We start from the raw sequence: 18,547 nt of genomic DNA on the forward strand, positions 1-18,547 counted from the left end.
GACATGAATAACAACACTACAGCATACTCGTGAAAAGACTGTGGGGTTTGAAAGTAGGCAGAATTGGATTCAAGTTCTAGTTCAATTACTTACTAGCTATGTGACTCTGAGCCAGTGATTTGATCTCTCTTGGGCCTATTCCTTTTTATGTTCAAGAGAAGGTATTCTCACTACCTGGTAGGAGTGTCCTAAAGATTTACCAAAATGACTTGCAAATCATCTAGCAGAGCATAAAGCACATACTTGATGCTCAAGAATCATTCTTCTCTCATTCTTGCAAACCTCCCCTTATTTTAACTATTGATCACGAGTACTGTCAAGGAAAAAAGGAATCAAATGTTGGATGGTATACCACCATTAATGACCAAAGTAGGGAGGGTGCCTGGGTGGCTCAGTTGGTTAAGCGTCTGCCTTCGGCTCAGGTCATGATCCCGGAGTCCCAGGATCAAGTCCCACATCAGGCTCCTTGCTGGGGGTGGGGTGGGGGTCTGCTTCTCCCTCTGCCCCTCACTGCCCCCCCTCAAGTATTTTTTTTAAAAAATGATGAAAGTATGGGGTATTTATCTATGTAATTATGACTATATATACCTTATTTCCAAAAGGATACACAAGAACTTGATAGCACTGGTTGACTCTGAGGTGAGGAGAAGTTCTAGAAGTCTGGAGTAAAAAAGAATCCTATAATTTGCTGTATGTATGCACTGTATTAATTTTTAATGTTTAAACTTAATGCATTGGGAACATGTCCTTTTGTTGTAAATTAACATAAAATTCATAAAAAAATTAAAGGGACAAATTCTACACTCAGATGAACATACTGAATTGTTAGGTCACTTTCTATTGAATCCCTCAGGTTTCATATACTAGATGTGTATAGGATTCTTTTTTACTTATTGACATAACCATAAAATTTTACAGCATGTTTATATTACAGTCTATCTTATTATGTTTATTATATTGTTTTGTGTATAAGTTACTTTGTAAGCATATTTTCTTTACATTTTTTAATTCTCCCACAGTAGTTAATTTAACCTGCAGAGTAAGGAAAAAAAATTCTCATCATCAAAATTTAAAATGAAATGGAATCTTTTTATCAAGAAGTAGGATTTTAAATATGAAAAATTCAAAAATAATATTCTATTACTTATTTGAGCTAAATAGGAACTGATAAAATGGTTTGGTGATAACCATTGTTATTTTATAGAGAAAACATTTCTAGAATATTCATGATAGACTTTCTACAATAAACTATGGTAAATAACATAACTAATTTTTCAGTTTTCTGATATGGCTGGGAAATTGTACATTTATAAATTATATCTTCTAATACAGAAATTCAAATTTCTATTTTAATTACAGAACAAGGCTTACCAATGAAAATGTTAACTGTTACATTTAAAAACTGGCCAAACTACTTTTTTTTTTTTTACATTTTATTTATTGGAGAGAGAGAGACACAGTGAGAGCAGGAACACAAGCAGGGGGAGTGAGAGAGGGAGAAGCAGGCTGAGCAGGGAGCCCGATGTGGGGCTCGATCACAGGACCCTGGGATCATGACCTCAGCTGAAGGCAGACGCTTAATGACTGAGCCACCCAGGCACCCTGGCTAAATTACTATTGTTCCTGGTTATTGACTTATTTTAAATCAAAATCACTCAAGTGCTCAATACTTCTTACTAACAGAATAATGAAAACTTCCACTAATTACTTGGCTTCAAATGTGTTTTATTTCTGGACGTTAACATGGAATACTGTGTTTATTTCAGGTTTATAAGATTACATGAGTTTAGGCACCTTTACAGTGATTTATGGTTTGGCTGTCATAGTAAGTATGCACACTCACCCATCTTACTTTAATAAATTTCTTTTGAAATTTTACACATTCATCCACTTTTTTTTTTTTAAGATTTTGAGAGAGAAGGAGTGTGAGCAGGGAGGGGGATGGCAGCAGTGGGAGAGGGAGAAGCAGACTCCTCACTGAGCAGGGAGCCTGATGTGGGGTCAATCCCAGGACCCTGGGATCATGACCTGAGCCAAAGGCAGATGCTTAACTGACTGAGCCACCCAGGCGCCCCATCATCCACTTTCATTAACATTTAAAGTAAGATAGGATTTTAAAAATATTACTGTCAATGTTTGGATATTTGAAACATGAAACAAACAAGATTTTATCAGCCCCAAGAGTTGAGTTCACGATTAATCTCTTCTGCAACAGGTGAAGAGACAAGAATGTGCAAAACAAGAGAAATAGAATTAGTTGCCATTCTTCATAGGATCCTATTAATAAACACTAAAGAATGCTAAAAGCATACTTCATTTAAAAAGTAAAAAGGAATCGAACCAGATGAAATTATTAAAATCATTTCAGGGGCGCCTGGGTGGCTCAGTCGTTAAGCATCTGCCTTTGGCTCAGGTCATGATCCAGGGTCCTGGGATCGAGCCCCGCATCGGGCTCCCTGCTCCACAGGAAGCCTGCTTCTCCCTCTCCTGCTCCCCCTGCTTGTGTTCCCTCTCTCGCTCGGTCTCTGTCAAATAAATAAAATCTTAAAAAAAAAAAAAAAATCATTTCATTAATTTTAATTGATACCTTGGAACTCAAATGGCACTAAGTCAAATGGATTATTAAAATTACTGATTTTTATCAAATCAGTACTGTAGAAGTACATTTCAGAATTTATACAGGATATCTTACATTTTAGTATTGTCTGAAAGAAGATGTTTTCAAATAATTTATTATTGTAATTGGGAAGGCTGCTAATGAAACAATGCTAGTAGATAAATCTTTAAGTGGAAAATAAAAGGAAAAATTACAAGAAAGGGGATAGATTTTCCAGAGACAAAGGTCTCCTGAGTGTAGACCTCCCCCCCCCAAATTCACGCATAAATATGCAGACTGGCACAACTTCATCTTGATGATGCAAACTTGTGTACTTCTGGGCCGGGAGCAGCCTTACGTGAGGCAGCATGAAGACAGAGACTGCAGCTACCAGGTGCGAGTTCAACAGTTTTGGAACTGGAGTGACATGTGCCACTTTCGGGGTTTCTGTCTGTATTTGGGGAAAGCAGGCACAGAATGTTTCCACTGGGGACAGGGCTTGCGTTTTGGGCCTGTTTACTGTCCCCAGGGAATTTCTCCAGTGACAGCAAAGATCAGGTAGGTATAAACTCTCCTGTACAGGTTTTAAGGGATAACAGACTGACATCCTACTACAGCCCATCTGTCTGACATAGGACATACTCGTCCCCCTGGGACTTATTCACAGTCGGCTGAATCTGGGACCCTGTGGGCATGGTTGAGGCTAATCCTGCAGATGGAGCTCATCCTGCTGCTTGGAGCCCTGTTGAGAGTAGCCTTCATTAAAGGCTTTCTGAGACAGCAGAATGGCTGATGAGGAGCACCGTCACAGAAATGCTGAGTTTGGTCAAGAATTTGTCAGGCCCAGGGATGGACTATTGGGAGAGGCCTTCTGCCAGAGCCATTGACTGTTTTGCTGGAGACATCAAGACTATGATAGGCCATTTCTCAGGGTTTGCAGCAAGAGACTTTGAGGGGTATGTTAAGGTCTCCCTCTGGCACAAACAGCAGGTTGCTTACTGCTTGTTATAAGTCCTAGGTTCCCCAAGCTCCGTGTCCCTCAGCTGTGATGCAATCCCAACTGCTCGTGTAGTGTTCTTGTGGGCCCACTTTCATGCCTGGGGAATGTATAGCCATAGGAACTAGTGCCAGCAGGCTAACGCTCACGCTGCTCGTGGCCACGAAGAGTACCGTTCTTTGCTTCTGACCCCAGAGCCTCCTGTCTTGGGCCAGAATCCATGAAACAGTCAAAGGCAAGCTTATTAGCTTGTAGGCAGGACAAAATCAATTCCCCAGCCTGAGAGAAGCTATATATAGCATTTAGGTTAACACATTTTTTTTTTCTTTTTGGGAACTTTAGGCACATAATCCTTGGTTTTATAACCTATGGATATTTGTCCATAGTGGTTGTTTTTTTTTTCTTTTGTAAGCAAATAACTTATGTATTTGCATATATATTTACAGTAATATTTTAATTTTTTTCCCTCTACAGATGTTCCTCATTCCTAAATTTTCTTCAGTTTTTATTTTCTTTCATGTTTTTCAGGTTAGATTTTGTTTTTTTCTTTAAAGAAATTACTGATTAGAACAACAGAAAAGAACAATTCTATTACCTTTTACATTCATATTATTTTCTTTTCCCTTTGGTTGAGCTGAACACTTGGTTTATTTTTTCCTTTTTTTAAATCATAACACATTTAGGGCATCAAAGATGTCTTTCTTTTCTATGTGGTATTTTCACCATTCCAATTTCCAAAAAAATATTCCTCAATAGTTTTATTTCCTTGTTGGGGGCGGGGGAGCAAGTAATACTAATTTAGGATGGCGATGACTGCTGTCACTTTCTCCCAAATACATAATACATATGTATTTACATATATAATATCTGTCAAGTTTTAGGGCAGATCCAGAGCACAGATCTTTAAACAGGAGGTAGGGAAGAGACAAATGATTCTACCTTTTTTTGGCTAGAAAGTTCTTGTGTTTGAAGTAGTAAGGGATTAGGTTTTAAGTGGTAAGCAGCTTGACTTCAGACTAAAAGAATGGGCCTAACGCTGTGTACGTTTACAGAAATAACTCAGACTGGCAGATGGGCGGCTGCAATTTATGTCCACAGTGTACAGCCCCAAAGAGTGTGCCTTTACTCTGCCAGTTGGTGGTCTTCCAAGTGGCCGACCAGACGGGCAGGCCACTGGCAACAGTCCGAGAGTCAGCATAAATGTACCAACTTTCACCAAGGGGTCAGAGACTAGTCAGGAATAGAGCACTGCCTTGAATTTTGTCTGCTGACTGCAGTGACCACATCTGCTTTTGGTGTTACATAGCTGTGGTCGACTGAACAGTAACAGGACCCTGAAGATACCACCAGCTTTAACTTAGCTGAACATAACAGTAACGCAGCCCAGGCATTAAGGGAAACCACTGTGGACTGAGGGCCCCACTGAGCCAGAACTTTACCTGAGGTAGTGGAATAGGGCACAGGGTTTGTCCCAAAGGGTTGCTACCACTTTTCCATGTAAATCGAAGATCATGATAAGGCAAAACAACTATGCACTTGAATATACCATTTTCAATCGACCAGGGACTTGTTGGGTCCCTCTATCTCGTTAGTCACTGAATCCTATTTGACCTATGCCAAAATGTAAAACATCAGATGTTAGAGTCACAAGGCTTCCCTGGGTCAGGCCGTCAGTTTCAGTACGAGCTTAAGAGCCCCCTAGGAGCTGCTTTTTTAAAAAGGAGTGTACTTGATGTCCGAGTCACGCAGGTGGCGCTGTTGTACTCGAAACTGCCTGTGGGTAGTCCAGCCGCCACTCAGACTGTAACTAAAGTTGGGATGGGATTCTGGCTCAACTTTCTCCTCCTGAGATTCTATGCTGTTCACCTGGGAACAGATGGTACATGTGGCAGTCTCCCCTGAGACTTCATGAGCATTCAGAGCATTCACAGTATAAACAGAAACAGTATCAGTGCCAAACGTAATTCAGTCATGGAAGCCAAAATAATAAAACTTCATCGAATTGGTCTAGAGATCATTTTAAACCCTTGCCCATCATGAACACCTTCCAAACCCCATCAGTTGAGTTTGGGTGCCTTTCCCTGTAGGAACATATATCAAGGAGCTGTGACAGGGTTATCAGAAAACTGCTCCCACCCAGCCAGGAGCAGAGAGTACAAAATGGCAGGGGGAGAGAGAGGAGGGCAGTAGGGAAAAGTTTTAAGTGTTGAGTTTTTGTCTTCCTCCAACCATGTGGCCCTTGTTCTTCCTCTTCTGGAAAGCCATGTGTCCATCATCATCTCACCCTTGTTTCTAAAACTGTCAAGAACTGTTAAAGATCTAAGGTTTGACTTTACCCTACTTACAAAACATTAAGTTAGGTTTTTATCATTTCCTGGTGGTGGGGGTGGGATGGGCAAAATATGGACCTAAATGGATACTACACAAATAGTGGGTGTACGTTGTAGCTGAGGGACACTATACTTGGGGAACCACTGTTTTATAGCAAGCAGTAAACAAGCCTGCTCTTCTTTCCATAGGGAAAAATCACCTCATTCCTCCAGGTTGCCTGATACAAACACAACCCTGAGAAATGTCTCAGGTAAAGAGCAGTCAGGGTCTTCCACTTTCTACTCATCAGACCAAGAACATGCAAGGCTCACAGGGTCCATTGCAGATGGCCTCTCCCAAAAGCTTGATGTTAACCTCTTTTTAATCTTAATTTTATATTTAATACCTAAATATTCAATATTTAAGAAAATTATAAAGCCAGACATCAAAAATTAATTTTAAAAGTCACCAAAATTGTTTTAAAAATGCACTAGGAAAAGAAAAAAAATGCACAAGGGCTGACAATTTCACAGTCTATTAACGCTATAAAGGGGAAAAAAAAGCTATAAAGGAATTGAAGATCTTGCCATTTGTGACAACATGGATGGATCTAGGGGGTGTTGTGTTAAGTGAAATAAGAGAAAGACAAATATATGATTTCACTTATATGTGAAATCGAAAAAGCAAAATAAATGAATTAAAACAACCAGAAACTGATAAATACAGATAACAAACTGGTGGCTCCCAGAGAAGGGGAAGGGATGGGCAAAATAGGTGAAGGGGATTAAGGAGGTACAGACTTCTAGTTATAAAATAAGTCACAGAGATAAAAAAAAGTACAGCATAAGGAATAAAGCCAATAATACTGTAATAATGTTGTGCGGTGACAGAGGATAACCACACTTATCATGGTGAGCACCAGAGAAAGTACAGAATTGTTGAATTACTATGTTGTGCACCTGAAGTGAATATAACGTTGTATATCAACTATACTTAATAAAATAAAAGTTCAATGCAAACACCCCTAAAACATAGCAGAAGTACTTTTCATAGAAGCTTAATGGATCTAAAACTTAAATACAAGTATCAAAACACCCGGTTCAGACTCCTTTGAGAAATAAACTGCTATATTTAAAAAAAAAAAAGGAATTGATCATTTCTATGATATACTTTTCTATGACATATATATGTACAAGAACAGAATTTAAAGAAATAACATGGTTGCCTAATTCACTGTATGAAGCTAAAATGATGGTTTTAAAAAGATAGCATTTATAATTAATAGCTAATCTCATCTATTAAAATAGAAGCATGAATCTTAAAACATAAGCAATCTTAATTTAATAGAAATTAAGATATCCCACACCATAACAAATGCAAAGATGGTACAATATTTTAATATACATTACCATACTACACAGTATGTCCAATGAGAAAAACTTTGTACTCATCTCAATAAATAAATAGATAACTTATTTCTGATTTTAAAAACATAAAATTACAAAACTTTAACATTTTAAAAGGTATGAACAAAAAAGGTATGAACAGAAGACATACCATGTCATCTGTTGAGAGACTCAATATAATAAAGATTTAAATTGCTCTTAATCAACAGGTTTAATGTAATTCTAATTAAAATCCTACCAAGGCTTTTTAGAGAGGCAATTTGGCAGGAGAAAAAGGACTCTAATGTTATTTTGAAAGCATCAATAACCGCGAAGAGCTAAAAAAATTTGGAGGAAATAAAGCAGCAATGAAATTGTCCTGTGAGATATCAGAATATATTATAAAACAATAAATACTAAAACAGCATGGCACTGCTACAAGAAACAGTTAATGTACTGGACAGCTATGAAATAGAGCATAACATAAATATAATGAATATATAATCAACTAGTCACCTGAAGGGAAAAAGATCTGACTGGATCCTTACCTTTGATAACAATAACTTACATGGATTAAAAGTTTATGGAAAAATGAAAGGAAAAACTTTAGGAAAGCTACTGGAAAATAATAGTTAAAATCTCTCAGGTTTGGAAAAAGCTGTAAGTATAAAAACACACACATAAAAGAAAATTTGGGCTACATAAAATTAAAGAGGCTTCTGTATATTAAAATTAATATAAAATGCAAGAAAATATTTTAAAAGGTTTACAACAACCAAGAAAGTACTGATATGAATTACTAAGTATATATTACTGTTTAATATATAAAGAACTCCTTCAAAATTATAGAAACAACTTTAAAACTTTTTAAAGTATAAATAAATCAGACAGTAAAACATATACTGGTACTAGTAAATTAATAATTTCCTTTTGACTGCCCATCCATATCCATTTGTATTAAATACTTGGAAGAAGTAAAAAAGTTTTTAAAAATACATTATAACAAAGCAACTCTGTACTCTGTATTACTGTATTATTATTTTTTTATTCCCAAGTTATACATTCAGTTTATATTTAAAGAGATAGAGTCCAAATAAATGCAGTTTTGTGTGTTTATTTGAAAAAACAATCTAGGATTATATAAAACATATTTAATGTATTTTATGGTATTTTGGTATAATTTATATTCTAAAATCAAAAGCTAATGAGAAAAAATATTGAAAATACTTGTATATTTTAGAAAAGGACTTGAACTACCAACTCAGATAGATTCAATTTTTCAATAGAGTACATTCTTTAATAAGCAGTATCTTCATTATTAAAAATTTTTATTATAAGAAATTTCTGCTATTTCAACCCTCATCTCTTTTTATAAAGCATGTCTTTCACCATAGGCTATCATGAACTTACCTTGAAGTAGCCTTCTTCAGCAGCTTTTTAAGTTCATTAATTTTACAGGTGTGTTTTTTATGGATAACCACAAATGCATCACAGCCATCTGGCGGGGGCTCATCAGCTGCAATCTAAGATTTCAAAGATTATATTTAGCTACAGTAGTTGATAATTACAACATGATCTTTAAAACTCATATATTCCTTTGATTAAAGTAACTCATCAACTACTATTAAGCTATTGCTCTAATTAAAGTAAAAAATATCTATACGCAGGCAGAATCAAATACTTGAACAAAATCAACTTTATAGTAGGGACATGCTTCAAAGTCACTGAAAATTGCCATCAAAAAAGAAAAAAAATGCCTTCAAATTAAAATTTTAATTATAGTTAATTTCAATAATCATTTGTTCTCATAATTTCCTTATTCCAAATAACTATAAAATTACATAATGTATTCAATTATAATTGATTAACAATGATAATACAATCAATGACAGGCTATGGAAGCAGGTATAAGTCTATAGGATTTTTTTCCCCAGGGTTTTGTCAGAGCGAGAGCGAGAGCGAGCGAGCGAGAGCGAGCGAGTGCGCGTGCATGCGCACAAGCAGGGGCTACTTCTACATACCTGTTGAAACATCTGAATAGTTGGTGAGTACGCCCTTATAGAGAAAGCAAACTTTAAGAGATTGATATGTAAATTGTCTAAGAATTGTCCAGCTTTCTTCAGGATTAAGTTGTAATGAGAATAAGCTGATTCTATAAAAAAAAAAAAATTCAAGAGAAAGGATGTTATTTTCATTTTCAACACATTGGCACAACTCTACTGTAAAGCTAACTTAGTATCATCAAATCTGAAGTTTGGTTATGGGTGGTGTTGGAGAAAAATGGAAAATCAAGATCTGGTTTATTAACTTCATTTGGATACTCCAGTGAAGTATACAATCAAGCGATAGGAGTCCAGGTGAAAATAATCCTGCCATTAAAATCTATTTGGAAGATGCCAGCATATCAGATTAATTCACTCAAAGGCTGTGGGGTTATAATACAAGGATAAGATGCAGGGCCTACCTACAATTTAAGAGGAGACTAAGAACAGCACAAAAAAATTAAATATGACTTAATAAATTTTAAATGACACGTATAAATAAATTCCACTCAGATTTAGTACACATAGCCTAGAGCAATTAGTGTGTCCAGAATGCTTTAGGAGACAGAATTTGAAGCAGACCTTAGAGCATACGAGAAATGTCTTCTTGTATACAACAAATAACCTGAACTGCTGTTTCCCTCCTCTAAACCCGTCTGCAAAGGTCCTGAACAACCAAAGAGGATGAATCCTAGAGTTTAAGAACTCCTGGGCACCCCTGGGGAGATGGAGATCATGTGGCTGGGAGAAGGACCGCAGAATGGAAGCCAAGAGCTGAAGAGGGCCTGGTGACACTCATGGGGTAAGCGGGGAAAGAACCATCTATTTTTGCCCTTTCCTCTTGTCTGCACCGCCTGGGGTGTAATATCATCTGCACTGTTGCCCCTGTGCCAGCCAGAGGTGGCAGGGCAACAGCACAACAGCTCTGGAGCCAGCTGGCATAGCCCCGTAAGCTGGCCCCATAAGCTGGCCCCCATAAGCTGGCATAGGCCCCGTAAGCCTGGCCCCCGTAAGCCAGCATGGCCCCTGTAAGCTGGTCCCCATAAGCTGGCCCCAGCCATTCTCTGCTCATTTCCTCACTCCTTTACTCCCTGGTACTAAGTTACCAACTGATAGGAGAAACTTCATTAAAAGAGCAGAGCTAAGGTAGACTCAGATCTTTACCTCACCCACAGATGTGAGGTTCCTGGATGTGAAAAGGGAGGACAAAAGGAATGTGTAACTACAGACACGCTCCTGTGGCGGGGGGGGGGAGAGGGTGCTGCGTGGAAGGAGAAACTTTGGGGGTACTGGGGGAGACTGGACCGTTTGCTGACTGCTACAGTGTCTACTACTTGTTCAAAAGGTGCTGGGCTCTTGACCCTTGGCTCCTCTCCTTACTACAACCCATTCATTCAGGTGTCACCTGGCCCTCTATGGTGCCCTGTGGGAATCGGGGCTCAGGGAACCAGCACAAATATGTGGACATGGGGGGTGCTGCTTTTTCTTTGAGTAATAAAGTCCTCCATCTCTCATCCAGGGGTTTCAGGTCTTCTGTAGCATCCATGAAACTAATCTGTTAGCTTGGAAACGGTAAAAATCTGAGATCCTTTACAGTACTTGACAGATCTGACAACAGAGATGGAATGCTGACAGATACACAGATTTTTGGAGGAGAAAAGACCCAGCCTCATGGGTCAACTGCGAGAATTTGAAGGAAGTCCTTATAAATTGATAGTGAATATACTGATAAAATTGTATGGTCAATCAGACAATCAATGGTCCTTCACTTTGTTGCCTATTATTGAAAAGAAAATAAGGAAGAGGTTACAGATCAAGAACTGGGCAGTAGATTCAAAGGCATTTACCCAAATGAGGTCTTAGTTGTTAACTCTCTTCCATGCAAGTGGACTTCCCCACCAGTGGTTTTGTCAGCTTCAAGTCCAACCCACTGTGACAAGTACAAAGACCTATCTTGGATTAGAATAGTTTGACCTTCTTCAGACAAGAGCTACGGACATGCATACCTACACGAAGTGAAAAGGAAGGAAATCTGTTATCACTATAGACAGAAGGCCGGAAAGTCATTAGAACTTTTGCTTGCCTGGCAGAGGAGAGGATGGAGTACATAATGCAGAATTACAACCAACTTACGATTCAACAACTCCTACAGTCTATCACGCCAACCTTAGATCCTTTCAAACAGGACAGAAAAAAGCCTCAAAAGTTACTATAATGGGTCGTGGCTGAGAAGAGAGAGCTGTGGCCCACTTGGGAGATTTCCCTTGGTCAGTTAGAAAGTCTTTCAAGTTCTGATCCAGGACTCTCATGTCTCATGTCTTATGTTTGATCCTTGAAACCGTGGGAAGCTAAGTTTTTAGCTTGCAAGTAGGATAAAAAAAAAACTTCAGCCCCTTTACAGTTCTTGATAAAAAGCTCAAGAATGAGAGAACTAAAAAACAGGGGGATATGCAAACCGTCCTGAAAGAACTAAGGAGAGAACAAGAAAGAATACCAGAAAATACAGACTAAACTAGAGGTAACACAAAAGTAAAAAGAATCAGGAAAAACAGAAATAGAGAATATGCAGGGAAAATGTGAAGAAAGTGAAACAGAAATAAAAAGAACAGAAGATGAAAAAAAGATTTAAAAGTAAATGACAGATCCAGAAGTCCAGCAAAGGGGATCTATGGTATATATAATTATATCCCTGATGCAGAACATCAAAGGAATAGAAGAGAATGAACAGAGAACTCTCCAGAATTAAAAGGAACAGTGAGTCTACATATCTAAGAATGAAGACTCAGAATGGTTAGCACTGCAATATTTTCTAGTAAAACTAAGGAACTCTGAAGTTTAAAATCTGAAGTATAAAATTCATGCATACATAGTCCTGTATGTGAAGAACTCAAGGCTATTATTCCTAGTTGTTGTTCATGAGGCATCAACTAGGGAGCAAGCTTTACCTAACTGAGAAATAACTGGAGGAACTGTAGCATAAAGTTTGATGGTGAGCTCTGAATATACTTAACTGTAGAAACAAGACCAAATGAAGGAGCTGAGATTTACAGAAGACTATGTAAATGCTGCACGGCCCAGTGGTGCAGAAAAGCATACCACTGACTAACCTGCAACAAAGGGGAAATTAAGTGGAAAGTAAAGTAAGCTCGGTAATTCCCCATAAATGTTAGCTGGGAATAAAAGAATATCACTGAAGCCAACAAAGCAAGCAGTAGAAGCTCATGTATACTTAAGAATACAAAGATGAAAACTAAGAATAGTGGTGACCCAAATCAGATGGTGGTGAGGGGAAGAAAGGATCACTAGCTATCTCATCACTGCCTCTAGGGGACCAAGAGACCATACCCACAGAGAGAAGAGGCTAACAACGCTGGGCCTCCACACGCCACTCCTCTGGTACAAAATGCAGAAGGGTAAGCAGTGCATGCTCAGCCAACTCCTATTCAGCAAACCTCAGCTTAAGAGTCATTTGTTTTGGAGAGTTTTCCCTGACTCCCAGTCCAGATCCTGTTATACACGCTGACAGGTCCATACCATCTCTAGATCAAGTCTCAAAACTAATGAAAAATTATTTGTAAATTTGTTAATGCTGTCCCTCCCATTAAGCTATAAGCTGTGAAGGCAGGAATCTTTTCTAGGCTTTCAGTTGTACCTTTCTGCTCCTGGCACACCAAATCGGTCTTCAATACATTTCTGGAATTAATGTTTAAGAAATGTATAGGTCTCTTCCGTCTAGGCCGTAAGACATTCCTAATGCAGTACTTTTAAAGAGTTATATAGAATAGGCGTATGCTCATTCACTCCTACTTCTTAAACTATAGATGATTTCTCAGGGACTTATGGTGAGTTTCCCTCAAGAATAAAAAAATAATGTAAGACTCACCTTCAACAGTAAGAGCAGCACAGATCAGAGAAGAGATTTTATCTTAAAAACTCATCTTAAAAAAGATGTAATAGCTACAGGGCCAACAAAAAAATAGCCAGAATTAGTGTAATAGCCTAACTAAGACTGTATCAGTCAAAAAGGGATCAGTCATCCATGAAAACAGAGTCAACAGAAACAAATATGAGTCGTGCCTGACAACAGACATTAAATTTTGTCACCGGTCACTGTTAAGGTCTCTAATGTAGAGATGGATGTAGGGTTCAGGGGTTTAGGTTCTATAATTTAGGCTTAACTTGCAAGATCACCTCAATCACAAGATGGATGCACTGGACTATTTTAGCTGATGTTTTAAAATAACTAAATTCAGGGGCACCTGGGTGGCTTAGTCAGTTAAACATCCAACTCTTGATTCCAGCTCAGGTCATGATCTGAGGGTCATGAGACCGAGCCCTGCATGAGGCTCTGTACTGGATGTGGAACCTGCCTGGGATTCTCTCTCCCTCTCCCCCTGTTCACTTGAGCTCTCTATAAACAAATTAGATTAAAATAAAACTCAATCCAGGCTCACCCACTAAACTACTAATAAGGACTTTGCCCTTTCAATATCCTTCCTCTTTCTTCAGCCTCAGGTTTTACTTGATTTTTGCCTACTGGCCTTTAATATACATAAATCACTCTCACCTTCATGGGGGGAAAAAAAGCAGCAGCCTCCACAGTCTGCTACTAATTCATCTTATTTGCTTCACAATCTTTTTTTTTTTTCTTCAGGTGTAGAATTTAGTGATTCAACACTTACATACAATACCCGGTGCTCATCACAAGTGCCCTCCTTAATGCCCACCACCCATTTAACCCATCACCCCACCAACCTCCCCTCTGGTAACCATCAGTATATTCTCTATAATCAAGAGTCTGTTTCTTGGTTTTCCTCCCGCCCACCATTTGTTCATTTGTATCTTAATTCCACACAGTGAAATCATATGGTATTTGTCTTTCTCTGACTTATTTCACTTAGCTCCATTCAGGTCATTGAAAATGTCAAGATTTCATTCTTTTTTATGGCTGAGTAATATTCCAGTGTGTGTGTGCATGTGTGTGTGTGTATACACACACATCACACTACTTCTTTATCCATTATCACTTGATGGACATTTGGGCTTTTTCCATAATTTGGTTATTGTTGACAGTGCTGCTATAAACATAGGAGTGCACGTATCCCTTCAAATTAGTATTTTTGTATCCTTTGGGTGAGTATGCAGTAGTACAACTGCTGGGTCGTAGGGTAGCTCTAGTTTCAACTTTTTGAGGAACCTCCATATTGTTTTCCAGAGTGGCTGCACCAGCTTGCATTCCCACCAACAGCGTAGGAGGGTTCCCCTTTCTCCGCATCCTCGCCAACACCTGTTGTTTCTTGTGTCATTAATTTTAGCCATTCTGACTGGAGGTGACAACTCATTGTAGTTTTGATTTGTATTTTCCTGATAATGAGGGATCATGAGCATCTTTTCATGCTTCACAGTCCATCTTGAAAGACTTAACAATATCTTTCTCTGCTTCCAACCTCGACTCATACCTCACCCTACCATAGTTTTGATAACTATACCAGTGAAACTGCTAGCTAAATCACCAATAATTTTTCTGTTGTTAAAACCTTAATATTCACATTATTTGATCTGTCTATAGTATTTGATAACATCCACCACTTACCACTCAACAGTCCCTGGCTTTCATGACATCACACTGTAGGTTTTCTCCTGCCTCTATGGGTACTCCTAAGTCTCTATTGTGTGTTCTTCCTCTGGTTAGTTCTTAAACATCGATGTTCTTCAGCGTTCTGCCATTGGAATCTGTTTTCTTCTCATTCTATACCTCTTCCCTATAGCTTAAATTACCCTCTTAGTGCTGATAACTCCCAAATCCTACCCCTTAGCCTCGATTTTTACCACCTAAATCTCCCACATAAATATCAGCTTACAGAATATCTTCACTTGGATATTCAACAAGCATTTCAAATGTGACACATCCAATCTGCAATCATCCTTCTATCCAAACCCGGTTCTCAGTTATAAGTAACTGAGTTAGAAATGTCATAACATTTTCCAAAAATCTTTCCATTAAAATATATAAGCAACTTTACTTGTATAAAAACCATTAAAATCTTCCAAGGATTTTGAGAATGAATTTCTTCTATGTGGAGCACATGGGGAAGTAAAAATAAATAGGGACTCTGGAATTAGGTAAACCTTGGTTGACATTTCTAACTCACCACACAAAACTCATAGGTTAGCTAATACAATGCCACTTAATCTTGAAGCATCAATAAATACATAACTCCATAGCAGAACCATATAAAATGGTTGAAAAATCAGGCAATTCAATGTTTAAAAGGTCTTAATTTGCTGACACATAATATAAAGTGTTCTCACTAAATGGCATGAAACTAGCACCTGAATTCAAAAAGTTAAATCTTCAATATTTACAACTTTTTTAGGCAAGTAAATCACTGGAATTATTCTTCATTAAAGAGTATTTACAGGGTTTTATGGAGATTCAACAACCTAAAAAATTACACGTAACTGAGGATTTAAAATGTTTCCTCTAGGATAATAATATCTTGAAGTAAATTCAGTAAGTCTGACAGTCGACATATTTAACTGCTCATATACAGCATCCTCTCCTACACCTAACAGTATCAGTGATGATGTAGCATATGCATTTGACCCTTGCCATTATAAATAATTTTAATGGAATTCTATTTTCAGTATTAGTAATTCTTATTTAATAGAATTTCTTTTAGGTTCAACCCTGAAATACACACCTCCTATTTTATATGCTTGAAGTAGAGCTTAGGTATTCCTAAACTTATATTCCAACTTGTTAATAATCATCTGCCATCAGATTGTCCAGACATGTCATTTCATTTAGGGAAAATACATGGACACATCTAAGCAACTAAAGAGTTCAAAATCTGTAAGAGTAATTTTTGAGAATAGCACTGAATGAGACTATAAAGTATCTACCAAGAACTAAAGATTTGGGAAAGCTACATTTAGGATTTTAGGTGAGGGCCACAAAAGTTGGATTTTTTAACTGTGAGAACCTTACATATTAACCTAGCCTTTTTTACCACAAATACCAAAACTAAAATTATCAGGACAAATACAAAGCCAACCAACAACAGTTTCCCATCAATTTGCCAGTCGACCTGTAAGTGGTCAAAATTCCTCTGCTCTTCTCCCTTCCCTATACCTGGCTCCCGCTGCTATCATCCACACTGAACTTCAACACTCACCACTAGAAAGTCCGTCCTGCTCTCTCTGAAGTACTGACCAGGTGCCCTTTTTCATGCACTTCCTTGTCAGCGCGGCCCATGAAGCTCTATGAAGCTCTCTTACCACCTCAGAGCAGAGCTGGCTCTTCCGCTGTCCCCTTCACAGTATTGTGGGACCCGGGGAGTACTGATCACATTTATTCACCTTTGTATTCCCAGTATCTACAGCAGTGCACAGTATGACTCAAATAATGATAATTAAATAATGAAGCTTTTCAGTAAAAGTTTTTTTAAAAGAGCAAATTACTTGGTTTTGAAAACATTTCAGTTTAAAATATCATGAAAGGCATGTCTGCTCTATTTTTTTTAACCTAGCTCATGAAATCCTAAAACTGCTGAACTTCAAGGCCACCTGAGCCAAATGGAGTCCAGTAAATGAACACTTAAAATAATCAGAACTGTTGTTTCGGTAACATTTACATTCAAGAACAAAATTAAACTAATCACCACAGTAAGTTGTCTCTAAACTATTTAATCTCCATAGTTAAGAAGTTCTCCCCATGTCTACAAGGCTAAAGAAATCCCCCTTGAGGGATTCCATGTTAATATTTATTCTGTTCTCTGTAGAGACAGAAAAATAACCTTTCTTTATAATAATTAGTAATTAACCTTTTAGCCTCTGCTGCTAAAACCCCATTTCAGTATCTTTAATCTACTGACCTTCTCTCAGAAACATATTAACAAACACTTGTTCATTCTAAAGATATATGCATATATACAGGTATGTAATATGTATTCATATATATTTAAAAAGGAATGACTAACTGCATCTTCTAGATAGTGAAATGAAAACACATAGTTTACCTGATTGTTAAGGGCAAGTATTAAAAAAATCTCTTTAAAAGAATTTTGGCAAAAAAACCCAAAAAACCAAAAAACAACACTACTAGATGCAAAACTAATACTATTTCAAATAAATCTAGGTAAAAAGAAAGCCATAATTCAACAATTTCTAGTTCTCTTTGATATAATGCAATCTGCAAACACTGATAATTATGTGAGAGTTCTTATAATAAAGTATTAAACCTTTATTTTTTGGAAATGGATGCTTAGAATAATTTTCATTAAAACATCTTTTCAAATATTCAGATTTACTAACCCAATTAAGCATTTACACTTCACCCTTAACATTAAAAACAATAAACATATCTAATGTATGCACACAAATACAAATTTTTTAAGTTACAGTATTCACATCACCTACCTGTTCGTTTATAAATTGCTAATTCTTGTACAGTTTCCAAAAACTGCCAAAATTTTTCATTACTTTCTTCTGCCATAAATTCACTATTAAAATAAAAGTAATCAGTTAATAGACAGAAATGAAAAATGAAATGAAATGAGAAACTATACCTTAAAACCAAATTATACCTTAGGGTTAAAATAAAAACCTCCAAAAATTAAAGTGACTGATTTCCATTTACTATAATGCAGAAAGAGAACAAATTAATGATTCTTACATGAGATATCATTCCCAACTTACAAGCATATACTTGTGACTAGAAAAGATTGCACGAGAAATTACTTCTGGCTTTTCCTCATTATTAGCTATAACTAAGAAATGGATAATTTATTTTGTTTCTATACTATATAACCGTTTAGTTAACATACAGTGTTATATTAGTTTCAGGTGTACAATGTAGTGATTCAACAATTCCATACATCGCCCAGTGCTCATCACAAGTGTACTCCTTAATCCCCATTACCTAGTTCACGCATCCCATCTTCTCTCTGGTAACCACCAGTTTGTTCTCTACAGTTAAGAGTCTGTTTCTTGGTTTGTGTCTTTTTCCCTTTGCTCATTTGTTTCCTAAATTCTACATGAGTGAAATCATATGGTTTTTGTCTTTCTTTGACTTATTTCACTTAGCATTGTACTCTCTAGCTCCATCAATGTCATTGCAAATTACTGAGAAGTATAATTTAACAGTAATGGAGTGTTATATAAAGGTAAAGAAAAAAATAGACTGCCTATGTTTCACAACCAAAAACTGGTTTTA

At 37.3% G+C, this 18,547-nt stretch overlaps 1 protein-coding gene across 2 annotated transcripts in view; it reads right to left on the reverse strand.

Annotated features, from left to right (window-relative positions):
* UGGT2 (UDP-glucose glycoprotein glucosyltransferase 2) overlaps positions 1 to 18,547 on the reverse strand; it is a 178,217-nt gene that overhangs the window by 143,691 nt on the left and 15,979 nt on the right. The window contains exons 2-4 of one of the 2 annotated variants that reach the window (XM_081815115.1): positions 17,752 to 17,834; positions 9,310 to 9,440; positions 8,699 to 8,811 (exon numbers count right to left, since the gene is read on the reverse strand). In XM_081815115.1, coding sequence (XP_081671241.1) covers positions 8,699 to 8,811; positions 9,310 to 9,440; positions 17,752 to 17,834 — 327 coding nt within the window. Of the gene's footprint in view, positions 1 to 8,698; positions 8,812 to 9,309; positions 9,441 to 11,177; positions 11,599 to 17,751; positions 17,835 to 18,547 lie in introns of those variants that run through there. The other variant, XM_081815116.1, reaches the window with a different exon arrangement.

Source organism: Leptonychotes weddellii, chromosome 3 (genome assembly GCF_054177405.1).
Source record: "Leptonychotes weddellii isolate Sample4059 chromosome 3, ASM5417740v2, whole genome shotgun sequence".
Taxonomy (NCBI): Eukaryota; Metazoa; Chordata; class Mammalia; order Carnivora; family Phocidae; genus Leptonychotes; species Leptonychotes weddellii.